Raw genomic sequence first — 22918 nt, forward strand, 5'->3', positions numbered from 1 at the left:
GAAGACACAGAAGTTCAGTGAGGTTTAAAGCTGAAGCGCGCAAGAAACTTTGATTACAAGGTTTAAAATGCTGACTTTTCCTCCAAGGGAACCGTGACGTCCTGTGACGGTCTCTTTGCCCACCTGCATGGATTCACATCTGCGGAGGAAGTGGTCGGGCAGCGCATCACAGACCTTATCCCTTCTGTGCAGCTCCCTCCGCCCGGCGAGGACATCCCCAAGGTAGGACCCCTGGCCACCTGCACTGCCTGGTCGTGGCTGGGGCCCCGTGGCCGCTGGAGTCTCTTTATCTGATGACCATCAAGTTCTTAGACCCAAATCCCTGACCTGCAGATGGAGGCCGGGCTTCATGAGAGTAGGAGTGGCCCGTGCATGGACACAACGGGACAGCTTCCACTTAGAGATGTCTGGGCTCTGCAGTCTTGACCAAGGCTCAGAGCCTCCGTGGCCCCCTGCCTGACTGCTCCTGCCCCTCGGTCCTCTCCCTGGAGCTCCTGCTGGGGTCCCTTTATTGAGAGGTCTGGGGGCTGAGAGGAGCAGGGGGAATTGGCGGGTGGCAGGTCTCCCCCCAAGGCAGGACTGCAGGTCAGACGGAGGCGGGTCAGTCGGCAGCTTTGGGGGCAGTGGAGGTTTGGGGCCGAAGGTTCTCTTATCATCTGGGTCCTCCCAGTTCCCAGGTGCTCCATTTACCAGCTAGCACGCAGCCTTCACACAAGCAATCACGTTGCTGGGAATTCACCTGATGTCACATCCCAGCGACCGGCAGGGTCAGCCGGATGGTCGATTTGGGGCTGAAGTTGTCTCTGCTGCTGCAAGAAATAGGAGATTCTTTCGGGACACCTGTAGGCACTCCCTGGCTCTCCCACTGGCCTTAGGCTAAGAACTGAGCCCTCTGAGGTGGTGCTTTGCTGTTTTTAGGCTTTCCAGCTCAATTGGAAACCTCTCCCCCTGTACCTTATTCTCTTTATGTCCTTTATTCTGTTCTAAAGCAGTGGGTCCACTTGGACCCCAAAGCTCTGGAGCATCAGTAGGTACGACCACTTTAGGGGACTATTTGGCAGCCTCTTATGCTTAACTGAACATAAGCAAACCTCTGCCCACCCCAGGCACGTGGCCACAAGAGGTGTGTGCCAGAATGGGAAGCACCCTCCCAGCAGCCCCACGCTGGAGCCACCTGACACCCCCAGCAGCAAGTGGAGACAGACACCCTGCCCCCTCTTTCCTCAGGGCTCCCTGGGGCCTGGCCTGCACCCTTACCACGGAGAGCCTGGGGTCTTGAGTTCTGCCCCTGGTCAGGGCGCTGTGCTGATGCAGTGGGAGCTCCCCCCCGTTCAGGCCTCGGGCCTCTGCAGGTCTTGTGTCTTGCGGGTGGACCCTGAGAAGGGGGCAGGTGCTATGGAGTGAGGGGTAGACATGAGGCCTGGGCCAGCTTGCCGTCTCGGGACCAGGAAAGGAGCTGACTCAGAAAGCCTCTGGTTAGAGGCTGCACAGTCAAGATTGGCTTGGGAGACCGGATACGCCCGAGTATTTGAGCAGAGAAACGTGATGCGAGGACTTGGTTGCATGGGTGACGGAGGAGCTAAGGAGGCAGGGGGGATGGACAAGCCGCCCAGAGATCAGCAACTACGGGAAGCCACTGCCCCCCAGGCTGGACGACAGAGGGTGGGGGTGAGGGGCTGGGGCCGCCTACAGAGGTGGGCACTGGGGGGCACCAGTGGTCCAGGGTGGATAGCAGGGAGGAACTTGCTGGTGCTCCCTCCCGCAGGGCTGGCGCGTTGCTTGATGGACCCTGTGTGCTCTGCACTCGGGCTGTTCTGGACTCGGGTCCCCCGGCCCGGCCGCAGCTCCTGGTCGGGGCTCTGCGTTCCCTGGGGCAGAGAGGGGTGGTGCGGGGAGATAGTGGAAGGAAGAGCAGTGTGGAGAGTTAGGTGTTTGAGGGGCACCCGCCAATGGGCATGGGTGGACGTAAATCTAAAGCAGCAAAGGCTCAAGCCTTGGGCCATAGGAGGTGCTGTGGTCAGCTCAGTGGTGTGTCTTTCTTTCAGAATCTCAAGACTCAGAGGTCTGTTGGAAGAGCCAAGGATGGCACCACCTTTCCTCTGAGCTTAAAGCTGAACTCTAAACCCGGCAACGAGGAGGCAGCAGACGGCAAGGCGGCCCCTGACGGGGGCTACTCGGCATCCATCTGGGTATTCTCCACCATCAGTGGGCTCATCACCCTCCTGCCGGACGGGACCATCTACGGCATCAACCACAGCTTTGCTCTGATGCTGTTTGGTTATGGAAAGGATGAGCTGCTGGGCAAGGTGCTTCTCCCCCACCCCGCCTTGGGGAAGCCAGTCTTGGCCTGTCATAGGCCTGTGCTTCTGCATCCTCTAGCCCAGCTCGCCAGCTTTCCCCGCGGGAACTCGGGCCCAGAGAGGGAGGCCTCTGCTCATGGCCCTGTTCCCCCCCGTGCCCATTTATCTGGACCCCACAGGGAATACTTGATGACCCCCCCTGGGCTACCCCCAAAGCCTTTGGGTGCCATGTGCCCCCCCCAGGAGAGGGAAGGGGCTCTCTCACCCCAAAGCCTGTCCCAAGCAAGATCGGGTCTGTGTTATTGGATGAGGGTGTGTGTCACAGCTGTGCGGATTCGCTCCACACCCACGGGCCGAGGTTTGTCCACACCTCCTCTGACCATCCTGGGGTCCGTTGTGAGTCAGGGTGGGAGGAAGGTGTTTCTAGAACCTTCTTCCTTGGATTGGGCTGGCTCTGAGGGCAGGCGAGCATCTCAGGCTTCCTCGGAGTGGCTTTCCGTGGGTGGTCTCAGCAGTCCTCTAGGACTTCTGAGGAGGGGGCACGGGCCCCCACTCGACTGGGGGGGTGGTTCATGCAGGAAGGAGAGGCTGCTGCATGATGTGTTGCTCTTGACACCTGAATGACACCCTTGCCCCTGGCCCCAGGCCCTGCACCTGGCTGGACTGGCTCCTAGATGTGGGTGCAGGCCCGGCGTTCCCCACAGCCTTCCACTGAGCACCTTGTTCCCCACAGGCAGCCGTCCCCTCTTGTCACTCTTTCTGGAGCCAACCCTGCACCCCGTCCAGCCAGCCAGAGCTTTAACTTCTTTTGAGGCTCCCAAAACAGGTCCCTTTCTGTTCTTTAATAGAAATACTAAGAATCAAGTAAGATAAATTTTAGTTAAATTAAGTCAAACTTAGTTCAGTTGAAGTTAATGAAAAAGCAGTTAGAATAACTCTTGGACAAGGGCTCCCCACAGGAACACTGGCGGCGCCGGGTCCTTCCAGGGAGTGTGTGGGCACAGTCTCGTCAGGGTGTGCTAAGAGAATGGGAAGCAAGTTTTGATTTCCATGTTGAGCATTAGGGGCTTTGGGTCTGCCAGAAGGAGTTTGACCAGGGTGTTGCCTAACCTTGTCCAGAGACTTGCTGGCGTTGTCTTCATTCTCTGCCCCGACGGGACGGAGGGATGGTTCAGTGGGTCATGAGGATTCTCGCCAGGTTCTGAAATGTCCTTTCGTTTTCTAGAACATCACTTTCCTGATTCCTGGTTTCTACCACTACATGGACCTTGCCCGTGACAGTTCCTTTCTGCTGCCAGACCTGGCCAACCGCCTGGACGCTGGCAGCCACAGTGGGCCTGGGGAGACCACTGGGGAAGCCCAGCACACAGCCGAGGGTGAGAGCTGGCCGCCTCCTCCCAGGTGCACCTGCGGCCGCCCAGTCCCCACCCCTGGCCTCCCTGGGTGATGGGATGGCCGTCATGGGGACAGTGTTTGTGTGGGTTTGATGTTTCTCTCTGTCTCTTGTGGGCCTTCCATGTTCCCAGGGGATGGGACACTTGTGTGCGTGTCTCACAGATGTGTTAGCGCGAGAGGTCCCCAGGTGAGTCACCGCGTGCCTGCGTCCGCGACACCGGCCGCTAGTTGGCGGTCTTGTGTGAGTGATGTAGCTTTACGTAAGTGCCTGAAGACCGGATTGATGCAGCGTATCAGATGAATCCCTGAGTAAACAGTCCCAGCGGGATTTGTTTATTTCCAGTACTTTGAACATTTAACATGATTCCAACAAGTGGCCCGGGCCCCACCGCGTGACGTTGCAGGCGCTGTGCGTGAGAGGGCGGTGCGCGGCTCCCGCTCTGGCTTTGGAGCTCCGGGAAGCAGGGGACCAGCAGCCTCCGGGGCACCCGCCTTCCCCAAGCAGGCTCAAGGAGGAGCTGCCCCGGCCCTGCCTCGGGGGCCGTCCCAGCTCCGCACCCGTTTGGCGTTATCACCTGCGGGCGCGTCCGTGGGAGGACGTGGTGTTTGAGTAGACATGTTAGTGGGTTCATGTGGCCACCTAGGGGGACGCGGCTGCACGGCGTCCAACTGGAATGTGGACCTTTATTGTCAGACGGTGTCCAGGTTTTAAAAGATGCTTTGTTAGGCCACTGACTCTCTTTGACCACTTTTCTTTTATCTATTTATTTATTATTTATTTATTTTTGGCTGCATAGGGTCTTCATTGCTGCGCGTGGGCTTTCTCTAGTTGTGGCGGGCAGGGGCTACTCTTGGTTGTGGTGTGCGGGCTTCTCATTGTGGTGGCTTCTCTTGTTGCGGAGCACAGGCTCTAGGCGGGTGGGCTTCAGTAGTTGTGGCTCACGGGCTCTAGAGCACAGGCTCAGGAGTTGTGGCACATGGGCTTAGTGGCTCCACGGCATGTGGGATCTTCCCAGTCCAGAGATCGAACCTGCACTGGCAGGCAGATTCTTAACCACCGTGACACCAGGGAAGTCTGTGACCACTTTTCTTAAAATGGGGTTTCCTTCATTGTATCTGGGTTTTTCTGTCTGCAAAGACTCCTTTTTTTCAAGTTTTTTTCTGTATCACTGATGCATTCCCTTTCCTCTTTTTCCAGATTTCCAAATTCTTCCTGGTGTGTGTGTGTGTGTATAGTTCATCTTCTTTGTAGAAAATGGGGGGTGGGGTCACAGAAGCTCTGTCGCCGTCATTGTCTCCAGGATGCACTCGTGTGCGTGTTTCTGGGTGCGTGGGGACGCGTGCTCTTGCTCGTGGTGCCAGCCCGCCTGCGCCTGTCAGCCAGGGCCCGGGACCCTTTCTAAGAGCCTCCCCCGTGCAGGCTGCTGTGTGGCAAGGACAGTCTCACTCCTCTGACCCCAGTAACCTGTGATGTCCCGGGCCCTGGTGTAGGCAGGCAGGTGGAGGCAGGTGGCACATGAGCCGTAGGAGGTGACCAGCGCTCAACGGAAGGGCACAGCGGGGAAGGGTGTGCCGTCTTGGGGTCTGTGAGCCGGAATGAGGCAGGGGCGGCCTTCTGGGAAAGGGAGCAGAGCCAGGCGTGGGGGGGTGGCCAGAGGGCCAGGCCCCCAGGCCCTGGGGAGGGAAGCAGGGCCCGGCCGCCGGGCCTTTGGTTTTTACCCGGCGTCAGAGCAGAGCCCTCGGGGGCTGTCGGCAGATGAGGGGCAGGTTTGACTCCGGGGTCGGTGGGTGTGGGGCCCAGGGCGGAGCAGGGAGAGCCCAGGGTGGCTGTAGGCCTGGACCCGGTGCCTGTGGGGTAGTGAGGGGCGGTCAGATCCGAGACGTGCTGTGGACGTGGGGCTGGTGGTGTGTCTGAGGTCAGGTTAGGCCCCCTCGTCCCCTGCTCACCAGTCACACGGGCCGAGGAGGTGGATTTCAGCAGGATGAGCCAGCGAATGGAAAACACTCTTTTTTTTTTTTTGCTGTTGCTGCCAGATCTAAGGGTGAACACCGAGACCCCAAAGCCAGTGGAGAGCCAGGCCGCCTCGCCCAGGGCCCAGGTTCCTGCGGACGCCAGGGGCCGCCTCGCCTCCTCCCTCCCGGCGCTGCCCACTCTGGGGTAAGTCCTCTGGGGGAGGGGCGGGTGTGTGAGGGGCAGGGGGGAGGCACCCTGGGGAAGTGTTCAGTCCTTGGGATTGATGGAGGTGACACCTGCTGCTGCCCCTCGGGATGGCACTGCTTCTCCTGTGTCACCAGGCCAGGTCCCCGCAGGCTTCGTGAGACGGGCCCCATTTTATGGATAAGAAGGCGTTCAGGGAGGTTCCGGGGAGCTGATTCCAGCATAATTTTCTAATTCTGAAAATAATTTGAATCTGTTTGCTATGCATTTTTAAATAACAAAGTATTCTATTTAGAGGAGACGAGGTACAATGCGGAAAATTTAGGAAAGTAGAAATAGAACATCCACTTGCTCAGTTATCACAGTCCTGTTGTGCATAGCATTCTGGTTTGTTTTCAATGAGTTTCTCTTTTTAAAACAATCTCTTTGAAGCATAGCATACAGTAATGCGCCAACCTCTCTGGACCTTTCTCCTCTCACCCTGGGAGGCACTGCTCCCATGCCACTCGGCGTCCCTCACGGCCCTGGGGTCAGGACGCAGGTCAGAGGTGCCTGTTCTTGAAGTTCACCGAATGCACTCCCTTATCTCTGGCATCTTTTGTTCACCATTGTGTGAGATTTATTCACTCACACATACACGCTGTTTTCTAGTCTTCTTGAAATTATGTTTTAAATACATACTACGTGAATGTGTATGTTTTTCTAAGTACAGAAGAATAATGGTAAAGAGCAAAAGTCCCTGTGACTCTCTCCCAGGACCCCCAGAGAGAACCACTGCCAGCAGTGATCTTGCAGACCCCTTTCCCCGTGTGCTTAGATGGAAGTGTGTGTTACACAGGCACAGGTAGGCTGCCATGCACACGTTGTCCTAAATGTGTGCACGTGCCTGGACACGCGGTGTGTGTGTCTCGGAGACCTTTCTCTGCAGCGCTGCCTCAGAACCGCCACCTCACAGGTGGCACCATGGTTTGCGAACACGGCTCCTGTCATGTGCTTCAACTTCCTGGCCTTTTCCTATTTAACTTTTGGTGGCTGGAGCAGCGTGACTGCGGGCTCTCCTTGCTGTGTCTGTGCGTGTGCATGCGCACACACGCGCGCGCACACACACACACGGTGAGGAGGGAGGATTCTGTGCTGCCTGGGGGCGCATGGTGGGGCCTGGGCCCAGGAGCACCCGCTGGTGTGGGCGCCAGGTGCCCGGCCTGCGTCAGGGCAGGTGTGTCTCAGCGGTGGCTCATGTGCTGAGTGATCCTCAGCGCGGTGCGTGGACTTAATTTTCTGGGACGCGGGTGGGCAACGAGGAGCTTCCACTAGATGGGCCGGTTCCTGCATTTCCTCTTCGCTGGACGTTTCTGATCTCGCGGTTCCAAGTGTTTGATCTGCGTCCTTCACAGGCCAGTTACCGTCTTCCTCCTTCCTTCACTCGTCGCCTCACCTGCTGACATCGCAGAGGCCATGCGGCTCCCTGGAGACGGGCCCAGGGCTGGCCTCTTGGCCCGGGTGGATGGTGGTGGTAGATAGAGGTGGCGTAGCGGCAACGGGTCGTTCTTGCCTGGTCTCTGCAGGCCCTCGCCCCCTTAGCTGTCCCTCAGAACTCCACTCACAGCGGCCTCCTCTGTGGGGCCCGTCCTTGATTGGCGTCCTTCCTCTCCCCACCTCTTTATGAGCCCCTGGTGTAACATTTACAGGTCGCCGCATGCCTCCCCAGCCAGGCCGGGCACTGCCACTTTCTGTTGGCCTTGGTGCTGGCGGCCGACCTTGGGCTGACACGGGGCCGGCGCTCAGCACCGCCTGCTGAGTGGGTGCTGGCGGCGGGGCCGGCAGAGGGGAGTCTAGATGCAGATTGCCTGGTGGGCCGTGGCGGCCTCTTCCTCAGTGGTCCACCCGTGCTGAGTGTGCTGGGGGCTTTGTGCTCCAGCTCTCAGGACCCTGGGGGCGCGGCTCTTCCAGCCTCCTGCCCCTCGTGCCCTGCCCTCTCTGAGCTGTGAGATCCAATGGTGTTTGTAGCCATTGTGGTTTACCGCGTGCAGTGTCCAATGCCTCTCCTTTCTTCCCACACCTCCACCTTGCGGGCAGGAAGAGGCTGGCTGCACGGCTGTCGGGGTCCCACTCACCGCAAAGTGAGATTGCTGACCACAGCCTTGAGCAGAGGGTCCTAGGCACTCAGTGCCATTCTTGGATAAATCATTGCTAAGTGTGGATTTATCTGGAGAATATGTGAGTTGGTTCTTCATTTTTTAATTTTGTTATCAAAGTTTTTTCTGTCGTAAGTTTATGGTGTTAAATGCATGGTGCGGGTCTCTAATCAAGGGGGGGACCCCGCGATCTCTTTTTTTTGACTCTTCTGTGGTTCCTAAGTGACTATGTCATCCGTATAACAATCCCCAGGGTGGACAGCATCCCAGAAGGAAGCCAGCCAGCCCACAGCGAACAGTCATTGTCCAAGGACCGGCAAAACATGCCAGAAGGAAGCCCACCAGCCCATGGACAACAGCTGTCACCCCAGGACCAGCAAAATATCCCAGAGGGAAGCCCACCAGCCCAGGAACAGTCACTGCCCGAGGGCCAGCGAAACATCCCAGGGGGATGCCCGTCAGCCTCTGGCCGACGGTCGTCGCCAGAGGACCAGCAGAGCACTGTCTTAGAGAAAGAGCGGCTGGCAACAGCAGAGAGCCTCAGGCAGGACCTTCTGGGAGGAAACAGGTCTGACCCAGTGGACACAAAACCATGTGCTTCCCATGAAGATTCTGAAACACCAGTGCCAAGTACAGATGGGACCAGTGGTGCTGGAAGGGGTGGCCTGTATCAGGAGACACAGCTGGGACGGAGGGGCTCGAGTGGTACCAGCGATTCAGACCATGGGGCTGATGCCACCAAGGCCAGGCCCCACGCTGTGGGTCAGACGGCAGGGCAGGACCTCCCGGTGTGCAGCCCTGGATTCGAGGGAGAGTGGAGCGCTCAGTGGAGAAGCCCGGACTCGGCCCCCAGCCCCTTGGGGACAGTGCAGCCCTTGCTCTCGACGCCTTCTTTGGATGAGCCGTGGCTGGGGACGTGCTTGATTAAGGAGCAGCTGTCTGCACCGAGCTTCACGGGGCCTTGGGGTGTCTCCTGCGCCAAGCTGGTCCCCGCAGAACAGCCCCCACCCTCCGCCCCTGCATCCTCGCGTGACCTGGGAGGCACAGACCCGCACGGCAGCCGCTCGGGCAGCTCCTCGGCCCGCTACGCCCTTGCCACTGACCTGCCCGGTGCCCCGGAGGCCATGGAGGCCCGGGAGGCTGGCGAGAATTCGTTTTCCTGGAACCTCAAGGAACTCGTTTTCAGCGAATGGACAGACCGAACTTCTTCGAACTGCTCCTGCGCTACGTCTGAGCTCCGGGGGACCCACTCCCCTTCGCTGGGGGTCTCTGATGTGGACGTGAGCGGTTTACGCAGGCAGAGGTCAGAAGTCCTGGACGGCCGGGACCTGTTACTGCTGACCGGCACCTACTTCAGTCTGGGGGAAGGCCAGCGGTTCCGTGAGAGCTGTCTGGGGCTGGATGGAGCAGAACCATTGCAGACTTGCTTGCTGTCCTCCGAACACTATGACCTGAATGGCCGAGAGAGCCCAGACTGCGTCCCTCCTGTGTCTGGAGCTGGCCCCATGGATGCGTCCCCGTTAGAGGCACCCAGGCTGAGCCTCCAGGTCACCTCCACGCCCGTGAGAGCAGACGGCCCTGCGCATCTCAGGGCCGCCGACCTGCAGCACGGGATCCAGGAGGGTGCCTACGCGGGGAGCTGTTACCACCGAGACGGCTCGCAGCTGGGTACGTGCAGGTGGGGGGCGGGGTGGGCCCGCCGTTGCCCTGCTGCCCTGAGAGCACGGTGCAGCGGGGTCAGGGGGACTTCCTTATCCTGGCGTCTGATGGGGCTTCACCCCCAGAATCGTTTTGGCAGGAATGAGGTGTCATATTAAATAAAGAACCGAGGTTAGAGTTTACCTCTTTAAAGTGAGGATTACAGGTGCGTGTGCCGGGAGGGCGCAGCCCGGGGGCCCAGGCCTTCTGTGCGGTGCAGCAGGGGGTGGGCTCCTGGGGGCCACACCAGGAGCCAGGTGTGGCTGAGGGGCTGGTGGTGGTTTTCCGTGTGCTGTCGGGGTTCAGGCTGCTCTGGTCTCAGAATCTCCATTCTGAGGGTGTGGCCATCAGACCCCTTCACTTGTCCCTTTTTCTTTTCCTAATTTCCTAACGGTGCCATATTTCAGCCAGTTGTTTCCTCATTGCTGATTTTGTAGTGTTGGTTACCAGGGTTTTTTCCCAAACTTAAAAGAGTTACATAAGTAATATGTGTTATTTGCAGAAATATTAGAAAATATAAACAAAAAGAAGAAAATAAAATGACCTGTAAACCTCCCTGATAGCTACCTTTGATTTGCTGTATTCCCAGGAGGCTGTGTCAATGCACACGCGTGCCACGGCAGTGTGCACGGTGATGTGTACAGTTAGGTGGCACGTGTGTGTACGTGTGGCTCCCGAGCCAGACTCCTGTGGAGGGTGTTGGGGGCAGGTTTTCCAGGCTCGTCCAAATCGGCGGCTGGTGGCGGGTCTCTCCTGAGTCCCCTGGCCTCCGGCTGCCCCCGAGGACATGCTGGGCTGCTGACCCCGCGCCAGCGGGAGGTGATGGGGCCGCCAGCCTCAGCTTTGCCCTTCTCCGGTCCGCCCCTCCCCCAGGCACTGTCTGTTGGCTTTATCCCGTTCTGGGGGACATGACACTGCTGTGGTGACAGCAGCGGGGGTGTTTGGTCTCCCCTTCCGTCCTCAGGTGTGCAGTTTGAAGTGAAGCGGGTGGAGCTCCAGGGCTCGTCCACCCTGTTCTGCTGCTGGCTGGTGAAGGACCTCCTGCACGGCCACCTGGACTCGGCCCTGCGGACCTGCCTGCTCCTGCCCGGCTCCGCCCACTCCACCCACTCCACCTGCGAGCTGACTGGAGCCAGCCTGGGGGAGGTTGGTGACTGCAGTCAGCTCCTGCCTTCCGCCCGCCTCTCCTAATCAGCATCTCTTTCTCTCTCTCTCTCTCTCTCTCTCTCTCTCTCTCTCTCTCTCTGTGCCCTCTGGGATGGGAAGAGGGTCTGTGTAGGGTCTGTCTTCTGACACTCTGTGTGAGTATCAAGCCACATGTGGGATTTCAAATCTGTGCGTCTCCGTGTGCACGGTGGGGTCCAGGTGTGTGCCAGTCTGGACCGACATGTCGAGGCCCCTGGCATACCCCGTGGAGAGTGGGTCTCGGGCCGGGGACCCCGTGGGCCTGGGAAGAGCAGGGAGGGGCAGCACAGGGCGTGGGTGCCGCTGTCGCCGCTCGGCCTGCCGCTGCCCAGCTCCTTCAGTGCGTTGCGTGTGGTCCCTCGGACCTGCCTTTGCGTTCGCAGGCGCTCGCAAGCAAACTCTGGATTGAGGAGCCCTCCAAGGCAGTGGAGCTGGAGGGGCTGGCGGCCTGCGAGGGCGCGTACTCCCGTAAGTACAGCACGCTCAGCCCCATCGGCAGCGGGGCCTTCGGCTTCGTGTGGACGGCGGTGGACCAGGAAGCCAATAAGGAGGTACTGGGCTCCTGCAGGGCTGGGGTCTGCGTGCTGAGGGGCCGCCTGCCCGGCCGCACTCCTCATCCTGTAATGTGCCTTAGAGCCACCGCCCCTCCCTCCCAAGTCCCGTTGTGATTAGATTTGTAGTTGCCTGGGCGTTTCGTGAGTCGGGGGAGCTGGCGCGGTTGCCGTACTGCTTGTCCCGGGGAACCCCGCAGACTGCCCAGGTGTCCCCGGGCCCAGCGTGCCGATTCCTGGGAGGGCCAGTGTGGGACCCCTTCACCACGGCGGCTTCTAGTCACTTCTGGAATTTACCAAAGCTCCGTGCTTGGGTTGGTACCTCAAGGATCTGTATCAAAGTCTTGTTGGTTTTAGTGATTTTTCAGTGGATCCTTTGAATTTTCTTCCTCTGCCGGCAGTGGCAGTCCTGTCTCTTTCTCTATTACTTACATCTCATCGCCTCTTTTCCTTCCTGCTGTCACCTTGGCTAGGACCCGCAGAGCCGTGTGGAGTAACAGGTACGCTTCCCGACCTCGGGGTGGTCCTCTGTCAATTCCAATGGCTCCTTTTAGTTTTTGATGGATACCTTTTGTTTGAGGATACTTCATTTTATTTTCAGTTCACTAAATTTTTTTTTTAAAGAATGAGCGTTGAGTTCTATCAAATGTCTTTTCAGCATCTACTGTGATGATCGTATCTTTGTATCCTTTATTAATATATGAATAACAACAGTCAACTTCCATTCGTAGACTCCCTCCTCAATTGTGTTATAACATTCTTTTAACGCGTTGCTGACTTTGTCTTGCTAATATTTTTATTTGGGATTTTTTCATTTATATTCATACGTAAGTGTTTTTTCTTTTTTCTCTGTCAGTTTTGTGGGGCCTGCAGAGTTGGGGACACCGGTGGTGACCAGCACCTGTGACGTCACATCTTCAGGGGTTTCTGTGGCGAGTCTCATCCCCTTGGCTGTCCTCATTCTTGTCTTCACTCTCTCTTCCCTTTGCTAGACTTGCCAAAGAATTGCCTATTTTTTAATCAAATATTTGCTTTGTTTTCTTTAAATTTCTTTTCTTGTACTTTCTACGAGTTAATTTTGCTATTTTTCTAGCTTATTAGATTGAATGTGTGTTTTCTAAGCTGTTACTTAATAATAAAAGCTTGTGCAGTGTTGAGTTGTCTGAGTGCACTCGGCCACCTTCTAGAGGTTTAAACACATGCTGCTCTGGGTGTCACGTGTTTCTAAGCAGTCTCGTTCTTAAGTTTCTATTGTCATCTTTAATTTATTTGGGGCAGATCTTCTCACTCTTGGTTTGGATCAGGAATCCAAAAGGCTCTGTGGGTTTCTTTAGACCTTTATACCTAAGGAAGAAGAAGCCACATGAGTAATTTTGTCTTTCAGAAAACAGGGATGTCAATTTGAATGTTATTAGGCCAACACATTATTAAGTAAAGCAGTCAATCAGAAAGTATACTTTGAAGGGTTTGGGTCCAGTTCTCAGGACAGAGTGCAGATCGATTTGCAGGGTGTTTCCATCTTAACAGTATCAATTCTTCTGATCCACGAACATGGGATGTCTGTCCGTTTATTCAGATCTTTAATTTCTTTCAACAATGTTTTTAAAATTTTATTTCATTTATTTTTTAAAAAGTTTTATTTTATATTGGAGTATAGTTGATTAACAATGTTGTGTTCATTTCTCAACAATGTTTTATAGTTTTCAGTGTACAAGTCTTGTCCTGCTTTTGTTAAACCTCCAGTGTTTTTATATCCAGTTTCTTCTCTTTCCTGTGTTCATGTTTCATTTGCTGGCATACATTTGTTACTAATTTTCCTAGGAAGGATGCATGGGTGTTCCATTCGGAATCCTTGCATGTATTAAGGTGTGTTTTTTTCCCTCATATTTTAGTGGAGACGTGCCTTTTTCCTCTCAGAACGTTTTAGACACACAATGGTGTCTATTGTCATCTACCATTACTTTGAAGTGAATTTTGCTGCCAGCAACTTGATTTTTATCCTTTCTGTTTTTGTTTTTTTTTTAATCTTCAGAATTCAGAAAGTTCACCAGGATGTATTTCTGTGTGTGTGTGTGTGTGTGTGTGTGTGTGTGTGTGTTCTTTATTCTTGCTTGACACTTGGTAAGACTTCAGTCTGGATGTCTAGAGCTTTCTTTACCATAAGAGGATTCTCTTCTCTTGTTCCGTTATTCTTCCCCCTGCAGCTCACGTTAGGTGTGTGTGGAGGCCGTGGAGGCCGCCTTCCTTCTTGTCTCCCTGAACCTGCAGCCGGACGGGCAGCAGGCGGCTCCCTGCGAGCACGCGAACGCGAGCCCTGCCGTCTGCACCGCTCCGGCCCCGCCTGACCCCATCATCCTCCCTGTGCCGTCAGCCTTGCTTCCACCCTCATCTTCTTGCTTTCCCTTGCGTCTCTCATCTGACCTGTTAAATCGTGGTGACACTCCCCCTTGAAGCATCTTCAGAGTTTGTCCACTTGTCACCATGCACATGCTGGCACCCAAGCCACCACCTTTTTTCTCCAGATTATTGTGGCGTGATTGGATATTGCAGAAGCTCCTGAGTGGTCTCCCTGCTCCTGCCCTGGCCCTGTGTGCCGTCGGTGCCCCTCGTGCCGCCTGCTCACCATGCGCAGAACCTTCCCCCATCTTCCCTCTGCCTGCAGTGCCTTCCCCCGGCCCCTGTCAGAAGCCGCTGCCTCAGGAAGCCCTCCCTGGCCCCGCCACCCGGCACTTCCCGGTTCAGCTGCTCCTTCTCGGCCCTCGCTTTTCCTGACCCGCGGCGCATCTTGTGTATCGTCTGCTTCCCGGCAGATGCTGATCTCCGTGAGGGCGGGGCTCTCTGTCGTCTGGTTTGGGGTCTCCTGCTGAAGTGCAGAGCAGGCCCGGCCCGTGGTCACTGCTCACCACATGCCCAGCACCCACCTAGGAGCAGGTGTTTTGTTGAGGGGCAGGGTTGTCATTCACTGACTTAGAGTGTTGGTTTCCTTTACTAACGGTGTGTTGTTTTTCTATTCCACACTCCAGTGGACTATCATTAATGGACTAACACCGTTTTCTCTGTATTTATCCTGTGTCCATCTGTCTTGCTGAACTCTCTGCTTAGTTCTCAGGATCAACGTGAATGACGGGTTTTGTTCATTTTTTCTAGCTCTCAGGCCTCTTGTTTCATTTTCTCAGCCAGGACATTCAGTACTTGGTTGAGAAATTGGGGTGGCACGCGGTGCTCTGGGGAGCACCTGTCTTTCTGCAGCTCCGCCGTCACCCCCGTCCGCCCACTTTCTAGATCGGGCTGGTCCAGTCAGCACTTCCGGTCGGCTGCTGACTTGCTTCTCTGTCTGCTCGCGCTGGAGGGTTGTTGTTAGGCTTCTTCTTTCATGTCCCTGGGGCTCAGCGGGGCTGGGTGTGGGGCTAGGGTGGAGGTAGAGCAGTGGGCTCACCGGGCTGCTAGAGGCGTGGCGGGCAGGGCTGCAGTCACCTCCTCTCTGTTTTCCTCGCAGGTGGTGGTGAAGTTTATTAAGAAGGAGAAGGTTCTGGAGGATTGTTGGATTGAGGATCCCAAACTTGGGAAAGTCACCTTAGAGATTGCCATCCTGTCCAGGGTGGAGCACGCCAACATCATCAAGGTGGAGAGCTGTTGTCACATCAGTTCTCGAGTTCGTTGTCTTGAAGGTACCCCGGCAGGTCCAGACCCAGCTTTGTGTCTTTCCAGGTACTGGATGTATTTGAAAACCAAGGGTTCTTTCAGCTGGTGATGGAGAAGCATGGCTCCGGCCTGGACCTCTTTGCATTCATCGACTGCCATCCCAGCCTTGATGAGCCCCTGGCGAGCTACATCTTCCGACAGGTGAGAGCAGGCCAGAGCCGCCCGGGGGAGAGTGTGGGCTTGGCTGCCTGGGCCCAGGGCTGCAGGGATCAGTGATACACACTCCGTTCTCTCTGTGAGCTGGATCTGGCCTTCGGTTTTTGGATTTTATTGAGTAGGATATGTATTTTGAGAAGAGAATTCTATGGATGAAGCAGAGAGAGTAAGGTGGGGAAGGAAGAATGAGGCCAGGTACTATCCTGCAATGACAGCAGACGTGGGTTTGATGATTCAGGTTTACTTATATCCCTACAATAGCCACACCAATCTCAAAAATGGACCAACAAAGCTAGCAGACTGGGTTCTGAGATTGTGCATTTGATCTGAATCCTTGTTCACCAATGGGAAATCATTGCTCATTTGTACGTAGAGATCATACTAGTGCCAGCGTCATGAGGCTGTTGGGATTAAATCAGAGAGTGCCTCTAAGGCCCTTGTGCAGCACACACGAGTCCTGCACACAGGAAGTGCTTAATAAACGTAGCTGTCCAGCTAATCAGTCCACAAAGGTTGCGGTTCTGGCAGTCTCATTTTACAGTGACTGTTTGTCTTGATCTCTTGTGTGTCTATCTGTGTACTGATGTTAGTCCAGTTGTTAGTTTTTGGAATGGGAGCGTGACCAGGGAAGTGGAAAGGTGTCCTATGAGAGAGAGAAATTGGGTGGCAGGGTGGGGAGGGGGGGACAGCCATTCTTGTTTTAGTTTTAATATTGTGGTAGTTCCTTTCCAGACGATTCCTAGCTCCCTGGAAAAGATGGAGAGATACCTGGGAGGGGGCTGTGACCAATTCACAGATTTGCTCTTCGTTTCCTGGAGCTGACTTGATTTCTAATGGCAGCTTCCATGAATTGACATTTCTTCCTCAAAGCTATAAGCCCCCAGAAGTTATTGGATTTGTGAAATTAAATTTCTGAGGCACCTGCTTGTAAGTTTCGGTCATCATCGTTCTGCCCGAAGAATGTCACCTCTCCCCACTTGCTACTTTGGAAGGTTATTTATGCATCTACTGTACTTCATGGCAAAGATTTGTTTCTGAAATCTTCATGGCAAACAGAGTGTCAGTATGACATAACATTAGGAGTCACTTATCAATAGCTGCTACCTGACCGTTGTTAATTTGGGGCTACTGATACAGGTAATTCTAGTGTTCAATACTTTTTAGCTTTTGCAAGAAGTATCTATAGCCCCTTTGTAAATCTATATACATAATAAGTGTTGTTATATGTAAACATGGATTCACAACTCTACAGAACTATATTATTACATATAAACGTATGTATGTACAGTGCCAGGTATTAGCGTATTGCCTCTCAGTTCTGGTTCTGTGGGTCTGCTTGGTGAACTGCTCTCCTGTGCAGCTGGGATCTTGCAGGGGGCCTGCAGGAAGAGCAGCTACTCCCGTTCAGGTTCTTTACCCCTTTGTAGTTAATAAACCTTGATGAAGCCTTCCATGTTCAGATTAATGTGTGCTTTCTGTTTCCCAACTGGAACCTGATATGTACATGTGCATGTGTGTATGTATATGCATGTACATATACATGTAAAAGTGTATATATATATGTGAATGTATAAGTATAGACATGCATGTGTATATATGCACACGTGTGTATGTGTGTACATGTGCACATGCATGCTTCTTTATATAAATGTGCAGGTATGTATATGTTTGCATGCATGTGTATATAAATATACATTCATTTATTTATTTAAAGTTAATTAATTCAGCTTAGTTTGTCTGCCATGAACTGTTGCTTCTGACTCAAAGATATTCATCTGTAAATATAAAGTTGTCTCTAATGATGTAAATGACTGACTACATCCATGAAATCACTATGTTTTTTATTTATTTATTTATTTAAAATTTTTGGCTGCGTTGGGTCTTCGTTGCTGAGCGCAGGCTTCCTCTAGTTGCGGCGAGCGGGGGCTGCTCTTTGTTGCAGTGTGCGGGCTTCTCATTGCGGTGGCTTCTCGTTGCAGAGCATGGGCTCTAGGCGCGTGGGCTTCAGGAGTTGTGGCGCGTGGGCAGAGTAGTTGTGGCGCAAGGGCTTAGTTGCTCCGTGGCATGTGGGATCTTCCCGGACCAGGGCTCGATCCCGTGTCCCCTGCATTGGCAGGCGGATTCTTAACCATTGTGCCACCAGGGAAGTCCCGAAATCACTGTGTTGATTGGTACAGTTGGTGTCCAAATTATGAATGGGGTCAGAAATTGTACTAATCTTACTTAAACTTAACTGAGGTGCTACTTTTGTTGATCTCTGTCACCAAATGTGCAGTGCAGGCAGACAGCAGTATATTCTAGTAACTTTACCCTTTCACAGAGGAGACTAATGTACTTGGCTTGTTGAAATGCAGCCCATTTCCTGGGGAGTTACTTTAAATTCACATGGTTGAGAATTCCACACATGTTGGGGAACATATGGCTGACACTCAGTGCTGCTCTTTGAGGAGCTGCCAGAGCCTTGAAGTAGGAGTTTGGAGACTTGGCTTCTGTCCCCAGCTCTTCTCCTGAATTTCCATGTGAACTCTGGGCAGAACACTGGCCCTCACTGTGAACCAAAGGTGGTAGAGTCAGGCCTTCTCTAGGGCCACCTCCCATGCAATCAGCCCACACTCATTAAGGTGCCCACCATGTGTCTTTGTAGCTTCTGCTGTGGTCTGTCTGTCTTTCCTCCCAAGATGGTCGTTCTGTATCTGCTGAGGAGGTTTCGTTGGTAGCACACAGACAGAGAACTTAAAACTCACATATTTATCTGGGGGAGGGAGGAATGGGGGTGTCAGTGAAAGAATACAAAGTTTCAGTTTTGCAGGATGAGTAAGTCCTAGAGGTCTGCTGTACAGCATGGTCCCTATAGCTAACAATGTTGCATGGTATACTTTAAAATTTGCCAAGGAGGTAGATCGTATCTTAGGTGTCCTTATCACAAAATAATAATAATAATAAATAATGAAATTAAAGAAAAGAATCCTAGATCTGCGTTGCTGCCTTGTGGGCATGATTGTGCCAGCCACAGTGAGCATGCTGCCTGGAGCTGCTTTTCCTCTGGCTCAGCCGTGTGCAATCTGCAGCCTCCAGAGTCTTTCCTGTCACCAGTTTGTGATGAGTTAGAGAACTCTTTTTTTCTTTGTTGTTGTTCTTTTCTTTTTTTCTTCTTAATCTTTAATTTAAATTCATGTTCTACTTGAATTGCCTTTTAAAAAGCCCCCTGTGGCCTCCTGATTTCAGCTGGTGTCAGCAGTGGGATACCTGCGCTCCAAGAGCATCATTCATCGGGACATCAAGGATGAGAACATCGTGATCGCTGAGGATTTTACAATCAAGCTCATAGACTTCGGCTCAGCAGCCTTCCTGGAGAGGGGCAAGCTGTTCTATACCTTCTGTGGGACAGTGGAGTACTGCGCACCCGAAGTCCTCATGGGAAACCCGTACGTATCGTGGGAGCTGCAGCCTGTTGTCACACCTGCCATCAGACCTGCGGTTGGTGGGGTTTTAGGGAAAAAAATGGTTTCAGTTTGTGCCTCTTTGACGAGGGTGTTAAGTGATAAAGTATGTTTGGGAAATAAGTGGGCAGGCAGGCAGGCAAAGTGAGGTGGGTCAGGGAAGCTGGGGGATGGAGACAGAGGTTCAGTATATTATTTCCTCAACTTTTATGTTTGGAGTTTCATATAATGAAAAGCTAAGAGAGGGCTTCCCTGGTGGTGCAGTGGTTAGGAATACGCCTGCCAATGCAGGGGACACACAGGTTCAAGCCCTGGTCCGGGAAGATCCCACATGCCACGGAACAACTAAGCATGTGCGCCACAACTACTGAACCTGCGCTCTAGAGCCCACGAGCCACAACTACTGAAGCTCACGTGCCTAGAGCCCGTGCTCCGCAACAAGAGAAGCCACCGCAATGAGAAGCCCATGCACCCCAGTGAAGAGTAGCCCCGGCTCAATGCAACTAGAGAAAGCCCGCGTGCAGCAATGAAGACCCAATGCAGCCAAAGATAAATACATTTTTTAAAAAAGGAAAAAAAAGAAAAAAAAGTTAAGAGAAAGATAAAAAGAGTCCCCAAACTTGGGACTCTTCAAATGAATGAAGAGGATTTTTTTTAGTTGGTTTATTTATTTTGATGACAGAACTAGTAATCTAGTCCAATAATGTATTGCTGGGCTGGCCATGTAAGAAATCAAGCAACAGAAAAAGTACTAATGCAGAGGGTCCAGGCTGAAGCTGGGTCCACTCCTGGCCAGAGGTGCTGTCGCTGGCTGGCCCGGCATGCGTCAGCTCGGGGCGCGCCAAGCCTCCTGCTCTGGCTGAGAGGAGAAGCAGGGGTGTGGGCCGCGTTTACATCTCTGTGCCCCAGAAGCCTGTGAGCTGGAGGGGCCCGGCCTGGGCAGGGCCTGGTCTCAGGGAACTCGGGAGAGGAAAGGACACCGACGTAGCTCAGGTGCTCGTGGGCTTGCGTGGAAACGGTGCTCAGTGTTTCCCCTGCGTATGCATGGATTTCTGTCTTGTCCATATGTAAACGAAGTGTGTCTGTACACATGTGAAATGAAATCCAGTCAGATCCGGACCACAGGTATTATCCTGTACCACCTACACGTACTTTGGAGCGTTGTGGTTAGGACATGTCTCTCCAGGAGGGCTTGTGGTTAGAGGGACAGATGCCAGAGCGTCGTGGGGTCCTTCACTGCCTGGTTCTACATCCCGTCCTCAGGGACCCCGCTTCCTCCCTCTTGTTTTCATGTCCTTCTACTCCAGGGGCGGCAGATCCGGCCCCCACCTGTTTTCATAACTACAGTCCTGTCAGCTCACGTAGTGTCTGTGGCTGCTTTTGTGCTGCCCTGGTGGACAGAGGCCACGTGGCCCCAGCCTGAAATATTTACTGTTTGGCGCTTTATAGCAAAAGTTTGCTGACCCCTGTTCTAGTCTATTGGATTTTTCTCTTTAGCCTCCAAAATTCTTAAAATCTCTTTTTCCAAAACATAAATGGCACAAAACAAAAACTGCCAAATCTGATTTTCTGGCTGTAGCATTGTCTCATCCCCTCACTTCCCTGAGGTCTGTCCTCGTGGCCCCTCCCCTCCTGGCCCCTCTTCTCGTCTGGGGCCCAGCCCCCTGCCCCTACTGCCCACTGGTTTCCCATCTCCTGATGTCCCCAGGCTCTCTGTGGCCCCCTGGAAGGCAGAGGGCTCTGTCCTGGGCCCTCTTCTCACCAGTTCCTCTCAGCCACCTTGTCTACATTCCTGTTCTGCTGCAAAGACGCTGCTGCCCAAGTCTCTCAGGGCCAGACTGTGCCCCCCGCCTGAGCTCCAGACCCGAGGGACCAACTGCGGTGGGCAGCACGGGGGCTGGTGCGTGGGGGCTGTCAGCCTGGCTCCCGTGCCCGCCCAGCAGTGGCCTCACCTCTTCTATGTGGAACCAAGGTGATATGTATTTTTCTGGTTTGCTGTGAGGATGAGGGTTAAACCATGTACATGCCTTGCAGAGCGCCAGCATCTCACAAGTGCCCAGGAAATGGTGGCTGGGATGAGGGTGTTTATAACCACAGGCAATAACAAAGAGCACCCCAGGGAGCTGCCTCCCTGAAGCCTGCTCCTCCAGCCGGCCGGCTGCCTGCACTCCCTCTCTCCATGCCCTTCTCACTCACTCTCCTCTGTCCTGCGCCGCTGCCTTACCTCATCCTTAAGGATGCTCACCCATGCCAGTCTCGCCTTGAGCATGCTTCACGTCTTTCTGAAGCTGCCTGTGGCTCCCCAGGGCCCCTAGTGAGCCGAGTTCCTGCGGGCCTGGCGCCTGGCACTCTGCCTGCACTCCCGGGCCTTCTCTCCACCTCCTCCAGGAAGACCCTGGGGAGGCACTCTGCTCTGCCCCCGTGCCATCTCCTGACTGTCTCTCAGCTGCCGAGTGGGGCTTTGCTTTTCCTCTCCCTCCGCGCCACGTGGCCGGCGCCCGGCTGGGGGCGGACGTGCCGGCGCTGAGGACGCAGTCGAGGAGTGTGGCGCGTCTCCCTGGAAGCCGCTCTCGGGTGACTTGTGCGGGTGCCGGGCTCACATGCGGGGCCGGCCCAGCGCCCCAAGTGCTTTCTCTCCTTCCTGCAGTTACAAGGGTCCAGAGCTGGAGATGTGGTCGATGGGCGTCGCACTGTACACGCTGATCTTCGAGGAGAACCCCTTCTGCGAGCTGGAGGAGACCTTGGAGGCCGCGATAAACCCCCCGTACCTGGTGTCGAAAGGTGAGCTCGCGCAGTGGCGGGCGGACAGGCGCCGGCGTTGCACCGGCTTCCTGTCTGCGAGAGCAGCGCACCCGGCTCCGTGCCGATAGCCCAGCTCTCTCTCTTTTCCATTCTTCTCGGACTTTGATCTGAACGTAAGGACGATTTGAATATGACTTTCAAACATCACAACTTTATTTTTAGGAGAGTTTCCCTTTGGACCATAGGGACCTCTTCTGAAGGATGCGCACACACTAGCAGTCTCTGAGCGTGGCCGTGGCAGTGACTGTAAGGTCACCTGTGGGGGAGGGCAAAGGATGGACTTGGCCCCCCGGCCGCTCGTGTGGAACCTGGGGGTTTCTGTCCCACCTCGAGCTCCCGTGAGCTGGCTCCCCCAGGGCCATGAGTGGCGGTTTGCATCTGCAGTGAGGACCGCCGGGCGGTAGGCCTGGAATGGGACCCTCACAGCCCATACCTGGAGGTGCTCCTGGGAGCTGGACCACGGGGTTCTGAGGTCTCTCAGACATTAGTGACATAGTGACATTCTGTGATGCCAGAGTAATCATTCATCATTACAGGCAGTGAGGAGATAAGTGTCCTCATGAATCAAGTCTTTGCCTTGGGTTCTTTGCTTAGGTTAGAAGCCTGTGTCTCAGCCCGCTCGGGCTTCCACGACAGGACACCGCAGACTGGGGGCTTAAAGCACAGACATTTATTTCTCAGTCTGGAGGCTGAGAGCCCGAGATCAAAGTGCTGGCAGATGCGGTTCCTGGTGGGAGCCCTGTTCCTGGCTTGCAGACAGCTGCCTTTTCCTGTGTCCCCACGTGGCAGAGAGAGGGAGAGAGCCGGCCCTCTCGTGTCTCTCCTGATAAGAGCACCGATGCTGTCGCGGGGGGCCCCTCCTCATGACCTCGTCTAGCCCTCGTCACCTCCCAAAGGCCCCGCCTCCTAGTACCATCACACTGTGAATCTGGGTAGGGGGCACACAGTTCAGTCCAGAGCAGCCTAGAAGAAGATTTGTAGAGCTTTGCTAACGTTCTGGATTCTGTGGTACCACGGCTCTTGCAGCTCTGCCCACGGAGGCTGCTCCGCAGGCTCTCTCACTAGGCTCTCGGGATACTCACTTGGGACAGTGAGGCTTGGAGTGGCCCTGGCTGAGGTGACACTAAAAGGAAATGGGACCCAGATCCGGACTGAAGGCTCGGGGCTCTTCTCAGAGCTCGTGCTGCCTTCCTGTGGGGACTGAGCTGGGGCTCCGCTGCCGGCCACCTCCCACCTCCGTCCTGTCATGTGATCCCTATGTCCACAGCTCTGCACCCCCAGAGTCCCTTAGAGCAGGCCCAGGTTGGGACCTGCCACACTTGGTGTGGTGAGCAAGGTGGGATCTCGAGCTCCAAGCTTTCCTTTCAGAGGCAACGAACATCTCCCACAGCCCCTC

General features: G+C 54.5%; 1 protein-coding gene across 1 annotated transcript in view; it reads left to right on the forward strand.

The window, feature by feature from the left end:
• Positions 1-22918, forward strand: part of PASK (PAS domain containing serine/threonine kinase) — a 28312-nt gene that overhangs the window by 4315 nt on the left and 1079 nt on the right. The window contains exons 5-17 of the mRNA XM_079709938.1: positions 88-222; positions 2046-2306; positions 3526-3676; positions 5730-5853; positions 7248-7353; positions 7542-7837; positions 8242-9656; positions 10651-10832; positions 11255-11422; positions 14919-15044; positions 15131-15265; positions 18506-18705; positions 21338-21501. Coding sequence (XP_079566064.1) covers positions 88-222; positions 2046-2306; positions 3526-3676; positions 5730-5853; positions 7248-7353; positions 7542-7837; positions 8242-9656; positions 10651-10832; positions 11255-11422; positions 14919-15044; positions 15131-15265; positions 18506-18705; positions 21338-21501 — 3463 coding nt within the window. The remainder of the gene's footprint in view (positions 1-87; positions 223-2045; positions 2307-3525; positions 3677-5729; positions 5854-7247; positions 7354-7541; positions 7838-8241; positions 9657-10650; positions 10833-11254; positions 11423-14918; positions 15045-15130; positions 15266-18505; positions 18706-21337; positions 21502-22918) is intronic.

The sequence above is a fragment of the Hyperoodon ampullatus genome, assembly GCF_949752795.1.
Source record: "Hyperoodon ampullatus genome assembly, chromosome: 8".
Taxonomy (NCBI): Eukaryota; Metazoa; Chordata; class Mammalia; order Artiodactyla; family Ziphiidae; genus Hyperoodon; species Hyperoodon ampullatus.